A 10,112-nucleotide genomic window follows, 5' to 3' on the forward strand; every position below is an offset into this window, starting at 1 on the left:
TATTATTTTTTGAAATTTCTTTCATTTGCTTCTTTAACTACATCATCAATCTAGGTATATTTTTTTAAATAAAATTTGATATATAAATTAATAATATACACAGAAAGGCATTTTAAGCGAGGCCCACATGAAACAAAGCCAAATACCTGTTTTCCAAAACTCATTTTTCCAATGAAGTTTTTAATGTTCATATTAGGACACATRCATTCTCTTTGCAGCTTTATAGTTTCAAGCACTTGCCAATCATTTCAAAGACTAAGTCATATCTCCCATCATTCCAGCACCACTCAAATGGTTATTGTGACATTTCCCAAAAACATTTACCTGTTATGTAATAAAAGATTTGTCTATTGGTTTCTTCTGTATCAGCATCGGTTGTACTCAGGATGGCAATTACYCCCCCAGGAGGATCATCCTCACTGACTGTTCCTTTATATATCTCTGCAGTAAACCGTGGAGGATTGTCATTCACATCTGTGACAGTAACTTCAACCACAGCCATTGAAGACAGTTGAATTTTTTCACCCCGGTCAGATGCAACCACTGTGATTTTGTATTTGTCTCGTTTCTCGTGATCGAGTTCTTTGAGAGTGGTAATCCAGCCAGTTTCCATGTTTATGGCAAAAGACTCTATAACATCCAGCTCTTGAGAAGGATCCAAGCTATAAGTAACCTGCCCATTGAGTCCTGAATCTAAATCAGTTCCTTTAACCTGTATGACTCTTGTTCCAGATGGTGTGTTTTCCACGATGAATGCTTCRTATGGGTTGGACTCCAAAATGGGCTTGTTATCATTTGCATCTTTCACCTGAATGCTTACCTCTACTGAGGAAACAACATTATAGTCTTCATTTGCATACTGTGCTCGAACTGAGAACTGGTACCACTTGGTTGTTTCATGATCAAGATTCTTCTCAAGTTTCAACTCTCCGGTTTGTCGGTCAATCACAAAAAAGTCATCTCTGTTGCTTTCGGGAGTGTTCCCTTTAATCAGGCTATAGACTAAAGTCTGATTATGCTCTGCTTTGATAACATCTATTGCAGTTCCAATTGGAATGTCCTCAGAAACTGTATAAGAATAAAATGGTTCTGAAAATTTTGGAGGAGGCACTTCTGGTGGGAGTATTCTAGCATAGACAGGAACAACTGACTCTTTTTGGGGGGATCCACCATCAATTGCTCTGACAAGGAAAGTAAGAAACTCATTTTCCAAACCAATTAAGCTTTCTTTTGTAGTAATTATACCAGACAATGAATCAATTTCCAAATTCTCTTTTACATTTTCAGACTCTGCTTCAATAGCATATGTGATGTCTGCATTTGTACCTTCATCAGCATCAGATGCCCAGACTTTAATGACAGAAGTACCCCGTGGAACATCAGACCCAATATTTACTTCATACTCTGTCGCTCGGAATTGAGGAGCATTRTCATTGTCATCTGTAAGTATTACATTCACAGTACAAAAAGCAACTTTACCTCCTGAATCTTTGGCCATTAAACTAATGGCAATTACTTTTTCTGCTTGTGTTTCACGGTCAAGCTTTTCRGAGGTAAATATCTGCCCTCTCTCATTTGTATAGAACCTGTCTTTGGCAAAGTCATTCACAATGTGGTAAGTGATGTGGCCATGAGTACCAGAATCTTCATCTGTTGCTTTGACTTCAGTCACCAAAGTATGCAATGGTGCGTTTTCAGCCAGTTCAACCTCATATTCATTCTGGCTGAACACAGGACTATGCATGTTCGCACTGATTACAGTTATATGGACTTGGGCAGAGCTTCTGAACACCCCATCAGAAACCGACACGTTAAGAATATAATGTGACTTTAGTGCCTGCCTGCGTAGGTTTGAGATGGTGATAATGCCAGTTTTACTGTTAATCACAAAATTCTTCTGATCATTGCCTGTCAGAATGGAATACTCCAGCTTGTCAACATCTGAACTATCTGCATCTGAGGCTTGCACACATGTCACAAAATGTCCTCGAGGAGCCAGTTCACTAATCTTAGCTTCATAAAGTAATTGGCTAAAAAGAGGGGGGTTATCATTGAGATCAGTTACATCAACAGTTACAATGGTATCACTGCTCAAGGGCAGCATGCCACCATCTATGGCCCTTATTAGTAACTTGTGTTGTTTAATTTGTTCATAGTCCAAAGTTCTGGCTGTAAGAATGAGTCCAGTGCTGCTGTCTATGTGAAAGTAGTCATGACTTCCACTATTATCCTCAACCAAGTGATAGGAAATTCTTCTGTTGCTTCCAGAATCAGCATCTGTAGCGCTCACTTGTGCGACAGATGTACYAACGACAGATGCTTCAGAAAGTGTTGCAATGTAAGACTGCTCTGTAAACAYGGGAGGATTATCATTGATGTCTTCCACTATTATGTCTACAAACACATCGGCATGCGCCCCGTTTAGGGAGTCAGTTGCTCTCACACTCAGTTTATAGGCTGGATGAGACTCAAAGTCAAGTGGCGCAACAACATTTATAACTCCAGTGTTGAAGTTGATAGTGAACTGATTGAAAGGATCTCCTCCTGTGATGCTGTAAAACACCTTGAGTCCCTCAGGGCTGTTTGCTTGCACATGTACCACAGGACTGTGGAGCTGAATGGTCTCTGGTATCTCTGCACTGTAGAAAGGCTTTTCGAACACTGGCATGGCTTTACTCATAACTGTAACTGGGACCGTAACTTCAGCAGAAAACGGAGGGTCTCCTCCATCTTTTGCCACTACTGTGATCATATACTCCTTATTTAGYGTGTCTGGTTCAAACTTCTTCTTCAGGGAGATTTCACCAGTGGGATCAATTTGGAAATGTTCATGATGTTCTTTGAGATAGTAATGCACCTCTCCATTTTTGCCAGTATCTTTATCCACTGCAGTCACACGCTGAATAACATGGCCTACTTCAGAGTCTACTTTAACAACAGCATAATATGGAAGATTGACAAAAAATGGAGCATTATCATTTACATCTTCCACTGTGACTTTGACTACAATGTGTGCAACAACCGATGGTTTATTTTCCTCTGTCACTTCCACGACCACATCAWAAGATTCTTGCTGTTCACGATCAAATGGTATTCCTGTTGTTGAAAGGACTCCTGAAGTTTGGCTTATTTTAAATCTGCTGTCTGGATTTAGAATATGGTAAAACAAAGGCTTATTTATTTGATTCCCTATAGCAGTAACAACAGCTATTGTTTTTGCCTCTGTGGAATTCTCCTGCACTGTTGCAGAGTAAGAACTCTGTGTGAACTTCAGCTGGCTTGCTTTGCTTTCTTTCACATTAATTTTTACAGATGTAGTGCTTGCAAATCTGCCATCAGATGCTCTCACTGTTAACTCGTATCTGCTTCTTAACTGAGTTGTGTTTTGTACTGTTATATCTCCACTCTTAGGGTTTATTGAAAATTTTTCTCCAATGTTGCCTTCAATAATGGAATAAATCAATTGGGAAAAAATGCCTGAATCTGCATCAGTGGCATTTACGTTGATGACTTTCACGCCTTTGTAAGTTGGAACCAGAATGGATGTCTCATATAGCTCTCTTGAAAACACAGGAGGGCAATCATTGATGTCAATTACGTAAATAGTAACATTAGCTGCATATTCTGCATACAGACGTGGTACTCCTGTATCATGTACTTGCACTGAAAAGTGGAAAATGTTTGTCTGCTCATAGTCCAGACTCATTATTGTCCGAATGGCACCAGTGCTAGAATCAATGGCAAAATACTGGCGGACAGATGGTTCAACAATTTGATAAACAAGCAAAGCATTAGATTCTTTATCAGCATCTGTAGCTCGAATTACTAATGGGATATTCTTGTCAGTCAGAACCACACTGTTAATTGAAGCTGATTCACTGATGAGTCCTGTATATTCAGCCTGCATAAAAATTGGTGCATTGTCATTCTCATCCCGGAGATGTACTAAAACTGTAGCATTACTGGACAAACCAGCCATGTTGGTTCCTTGCACAGTTAGGGTATAAAAAGGCAACGTTTCAAAATCAAGTATCTTCTGAGTAACGATGACACCTGAGTTGGGGTTGATAGCAAAGGCATCATCTGTATTRCCATCTTTTATTTCATAAACTACAGAAGACTGACTGTATGCTGTAACCATTCCAACAAAACTGCCAATGCCGGCACTTTCACTGATTTCTGTAGGATATTCTTTGGCTGTGAATTTTGGTGAGGCATTATCAGAAACTGTAACAAATATGTGCACAGAGGTCAATTCACTCATTGGAGGATGTCCTTTGTCTGTAGCTTTTACCATCAGGTTGTATTCTTCCTGGTTACTACGATCTAATTCCTTTGCAATTTTAATCATACCCAAAATGGGATCAATAAGGAAGGAATTTCCAATATTTCCTGTGAAGAAAAGAAAAAAGCAGTAAAGAAAGCGGTATACTGAACTTAAGTGATGACTGCTTATTTAGCTCTAGACTTAAAGAGGCACTGAATACAGAGACAATGGAAGTTTTTTAGTTTTGCTYGGTAGACATTCATTAGCCTGTCTGGAAAGTTCTCTGTAATCAAGTAGTTGGCAGCAATTCTAAGCTTACTTGTGGAAATTATGCATAAAATACTGTTAGCAAAGCCATCCAAGCCTTGAAAACAAATGCAAAAATTTTCGTACATATCAACTGTAGCTGAAAGGAACTTATATTCAGAAGTTAACATTAGTGGACTGAAAGTGACATAATCTAAAACAACTGGACAGTTTTGGACAAGAAAATAAGAARGGTTGTAACAAATAAACCCTTGTGATTCTAACTGTTTACACAAGCATTATTTAAATCATTACTTCAAAAATAAACTTTTTTGAATTGGACCAATAGTTACCCCTCTACTAACTTCCTCTTGATACACAGGCAAGTGGTTCCCAGTGATAATATGAGAAGAAAAATAATGCCTGCTGACAAAAACCAGCTGCCCTTTAACATAAACACTTGTTTGCTTCAAGTTTTCAAATACAAACTACACTGAATACAATATTCTGCTCAAGTACTAAACATGCTAAGATTTAACATTTTACTTACCTAAATAATTACATTACTAAAGCTATGATCTCAGCATGAAAAAATCATTAAGAAATTCTGAGTTCTGCACACAAGTAGTTAAGAGGGAGTTTTTGTGTTTTGTTTGGGTTTTTACTGCGTTGGGTTTTTTTGGTTGGTATTTTTGGCTTTTTTAGAGGAGATTCTAAACACAGTGGCATTCTTAGAATATTCCATTACAAATCTAAGCAGTCATGACAAGCATTTAAGGAATGTTCCTTCCATTTCCTTAGAACATCAATTATGCTGCTTTAACCTCTCAATAGATCACAATCTTATAAAGTAAACTTTACAGGTCTTACATTTACTCCTACGAAAAGCTAGAAGAAAGGAMGAGAACAGCATGTAATTTCATTCAAGACTGCAAGCACACACACTTTTCCTGCCTCTGTTTGGCATTCATAAAACAAGCACTAACAAAATGGGAAAGGCAAGAGAAAAATTTCATGGATGTTAGTCTCCTGCTTAGTAAATATTATATTTCTGGAAATGACAGAAAAACCTCATGTATTTTAAACAACTTATGAGACATTCAAAAACATTAATTTTTTTTGGAGTATCATTATCACAGCTTTGTTTTAATACAGTGTTAAAGTATGTTTTCATATCAAAACAGCATTTTGGGGAAGAGAAAGAAAATATTTATAGCAAACAATTCAAATCCTTTACACAGCAACATATGTAAAATTAAAAAAAGCATCTGCACATACCACTTTGCATGCAATAGTAACTGAGTAACTTTTTACCTGTTGTTGTTCTCTTTAACATAGAGTCTCTTWATGCTTGTTACTGGGAATTTTATTTTAGACTACTTTTTACCTTGGAAGTAGTACTTCACATAGCCGATGAAATTTAAATAACTTTTTTTTTTTTTTTCCCCAGCCATGGTGTCTACATAGCTCAGGACCTTCATAATGGCAGACTTGCATTAATTTAGACTTAATGGACTGAACTAAAATCTACTTCTATCTGGTAAGCCAACTCAATAGAATTAGAACGGTTTTCTAATATTAAAAATTGACATAATTTGAACACATTGTGGTAGGCAAATTCATTAAGATATTCTGAGGTTAAAAACAAGCAGCAGCTCTTTCCCAGCCTGCAATGTGAAAGGAGTCTTAATGTCAAATTGACCAGTTATTAAGGAACTTCTCAAATATTTTAGTAAGATAGAATAGTGGCCCCACTACTAAAATCAGCCAGAGGGAAGTATGCAGAGCAACCCTTTCCTTGCTGTATATATCAGAAACTTTAATTTAAAAGCTGGGATTATTTAGGGGTTAAGTACGTGAATATTTATTTTTGAGCTCCTTACTTCTGCATTGTACTAAACGTAAGAGCACTGGTCTCAGGCTCTTACTCTATACATCAAATCTTAGTTTTGCCTATGCCACAAAAAAATAAGACTGACAGAATCAAAACAGAATGCATTTTTTAGACCTGAATGTAATGATTCTGTAATTTCTAAAAAAATTACTCCTTTTGTGCCATTCAAGATGACTTTTTCTTCCCCTACTACTAAATATTTTAAGCATATCCAGAGGATAACATCAGGAGTCAAAGGATGAATATTTGTAGTTTTCTTTTAAATACTCTSAGCCTGTGTCTTCAATACATCTGTGAGAATGTGGCACATAAAACTGCACTGCCCCCCTTTTTTACAGATACGTTTTTACATATGTGCAGCTGAAAAMGTATCAGGAAGCTCAATGGACTGAAAACATAAGGAAGTGAATATACCTGATTCAATAGAGTAGACAATTTCTGCATTTTTCCCCTTGTCCTTATCTAATGCTGTAACCTGGAGTACTGCTGATCCAACAGCTGCTGACTCATACACTCGTCCTTCATAGGAAGGGCTGGTGAACCACGGAGCGTGATCGTTTGTGTCGCTGACATTCACGACGATTCTGGCGTAGTTGCGCTTGACGGGAACATCTTGGTCTCGAACCTGCAACAGTCAGCACGTCACGAGGAATGAGCACTGTTACCCCAGTAGTTCACCATATTAGYACAAATTCAAAGTTCAATCAGTCAAAGACTGCATAAAAATTAAATGTACAAATAAATGTCTGAATTATGGGGACAAATTAAAAGGACATTAAAAAGTTTCTGTCATTGGCAACAGAAGAAATCTCATGCATATTTACCATTATTGTGAGAATATGCTGGTTCATGGTCTCGTGATCCAGTTTTTCTGAAGTATAAAGGGAACCAGATGCAGGGTCCAGCCGAAATTTTTTAAGACTGATGGGATCAGTGCTGCCCTGCATAGTATAAATCAGTTTATTTTTCTCATCTCTGTCTGTGGCACTGACTTGTAGAATTTCTGTCTCTGGTAAGGTATCCTCAGGTATAACAACTTCATATTTTGGAGCAGAAAACTGAGGCCTGTGATTATTTGTGTCTATAACTTTGATGTACACCTGCAATGATACAGTGGGAAGGGAAAAACATCAATGATATTTGGTAAAAAGARATGAAAGGAGGATATTTCTATAAAAATCACACCATCACACGGAAGTAATTCCATCTCAAGACAATTTTATTTTTCTGGGAGGATGGGAGATCCAAGATGTGTAGAGAAGAAGAATGTCATTAAACCCAGATCTGCCTCACCTTCCCCAAAGTCAAACCAGAAATCTGTACGACCAGAAACATCTTACACAAGACATCTTAAASGGAATGATTTTTGTCTAAACCAAGATGAAAAACAATTGTTAATTTTGGAATTAAAAATAAAAAMCACTAAATCTGGATCCTAGAATTGGTAAAAATCCCATTTTGAGGTGCAAATTTATAGTTTTAAGCAATGTTTTTTCAAGGCAGYGGATGCATAATACTCCTCCTTGGCCTCACATAAAAACAGTCCTCTTTCAGCTCCCTACATCGGCAAGCCTAGGCAAGAACAGAAAAGTGGTGGAATTCCCACAAAAGTGTATTATTTCAAAGAACTGCAGGTGGTGTTGTTTACTATGCTCCAGCAATGTAACACAATCTCAGCATAGCTCACTGGTCACCAATACCATTTCTCTGAAGTTAAAATTAAATTAAATCAGATGCTTCAAATTGCATCTCTGGCTGTATAAGAACGCTCACTRGAACTACACAAGATCCCTGCACCCCCACTTGCTTTTCACAACATCAAATTTTTGCATAAAAAAGGGTAAGACTCTCAGCCACCATCCTGGTCCTGACACAGCAATAACATCAGACGAGTAATGCAGAAGAGTTGGCAAGTGGACAGCAAAGTTCCAGCAACACACAGCTAAATTCCAGTTCTTCATATGCTGCACGTACAGCCATGCTTCTGTCCATTCAAAGGTTAGGTGCTTTGTATGAATTTGTTAAGACTRTAAACAGATTTTAAAAATAGATACTTAGAATATTGTAAGCGGGTTAAATTGCTCTTTGGAGACACTGCTTCCACTGGCCACTGGTGGAGTCTACAGATGCAATTTAGACAACATACCAAAGTGCATGCAGTAGAAACTGCACCAAGAGAGGAGATGAACCCTGATGGTGGCAAATAATTAGGAAATGCCATACCTCCTGCTACMGGAAGAGGAAACTGCATGCAAACTGGCAAAACTGGCATCTAACACTAAAATGGAATCATTTAGCACACTGATAAAACCCCTTGCAACATGTTGCTATGGAGACTAAGGAGTTTGGTTTTGTCACGGATTAGAACTAGCTTAAAGGAAAGAAGCAAAGAGTTGGAACAAACTGACTTTCAATGGGGAGAAATATTAATGGTAGCTGACCAAGAATAATATAAGGATACATTTTTAAATACATTAACTGACAAATTCAACTTGAAAATCAAAATCAAGAATGAACGTTATCTTAAAAATGTGGTCTTTGATATTCTCATGGTTAGACAGGATGCAATAAAATAACACAAGCACAGCTGCTAGCTTCTTTTAAAATATTGTATAAATAAAATACATTTTAATGTCTCTTGAAAGGAGTRAGACAGAAGGGTCTAAGATACTCACAAAGCATTTGAGTAAAAACAGCTGCTCACTGAACAGTGGTGCTCAGGAAAATAGAAAATGATACCAAATGAAGATGAACAACAAATCAGAAAAACCCATGAAAACCAGCATAAAACCCCAATACTCAATAGAAATCAAACTATAAAAACATTTTTGCATAAATAGAAGTTTTAATATACAATCATAACACTTCATTAATGGATACTATGCTTTCAAAATTAACTAATTACCAATTTTTAAGCAAAATTTCTACCCTCAAGAAATTATTAAGGTCAGACTCAAAAAAAACAAACGAAAAGATAAGGTGTCAAATTAGATGAATTTTAATAAAAATTGCTATTTAAGTCCATGTGTATTTCCACTCCCAAATTAGGAAATACAGAAACTTAGGTTAAAATTGGAAGTAAGAGGGTGTCTCRGTTTGAGACAATGTTTTCAGAGAAAAACGTTACAGAGTAAATGTTTCCTCTGAAGTGAAAAAGAATTTGATAATCTTTTTTCCCCCCACCAATATGAAATAGATGCTYGGGCAAAGGTGAAGAGAAAAAAACRGTAGTTTATTAACAAAACACAGTGCTCACAGGGCACAGATAAAAAGTAACTGTTAGCTATTTWAAAGTCAGGAACACACACCGCCCCCTCCCCCRCAGCCGCTTGCCATGTTGTGCGGAGAARGATGGCAGCCCCTGTCCCCAGGGAAAAAAAAMCAAAAAGAAAAGCCCACGTGGCTGCCCTGGCAACAGTGGCAAAACCTAGATTATAGTCATTTCCTCAGTGTGGATGAAACAGAGGGCTCGGTGTATTTTTCTGTYGCCAGCTTGGCTTCTTTCAGAGTCCRGGACGAGATGGAGCCATGCAGCTTCTACCTGCTAACCGCTGAATTGCTCCAGAAGCAGAATCACATGAGTCGGAGAAAGGGGTGGAGGTCCCAGGAAAGCTGTTTGCCCAAGCTAACAAACCCAAGCTAGCTATATGGCAACAATGTAACTCCGCTGCACAAAGCGAGCAAGGACTCCCGCAGCTCCAAGCC

At 37.7% G+C, this 10,112-nt stretch overlaps 1 protein-coding gene across 4 annotated transcripts in view; it reads right to left on the reverse strand.

Annotated features, from left to right (window-relative positions):
* Window positions 1-10,112, reverse strand: part of FAT1 (FAT atypical cadherin 1) — a 105,471-nt gene that overhangs the window by 27,143 nt on the left and 68,216 nt on the right. For all 4 annotated transcript variants that reach the window (XM_057370247.1, XM_057370249.1, XM_057370250.1 and 1 more), the window contains exons 8-10: window positions 7,232-7,507; window positions 6,822-7,032; window positions 325-4,392 (exon numbers count right to left, since the gene is read on the reverse strand). In XM_057370247.1, the coding sequence (XP_057226230.1) occupies window positions 325-4,392; window positions 6,822-7,032; window positions 7,232-7,507 (4,555 nt within the window). The remainder of the gene's footprint in view (window positions 1-324; window positions 4,393-6,821; window positions 7,033-7,231; window positions 7,508-10,112) is intronic.

The sequence above is a fragment of the Malurus melanocephalus genome, unplaced genomic scaffold (assembly GCF_030028575.1).
Source record: "Malurus melanocephalus ecotype Western Australia unplaced genomic scaffold, MMel_1.1 scaffold_121, whole genome shotgun sequence".
NCBI classification, from domain to species: domain Eukaryota; kingdom Metazoa; phylum Chordata; class Aves; order Passeriformes; family Maluridae; genus Malurus; species Malurus melanocephalus.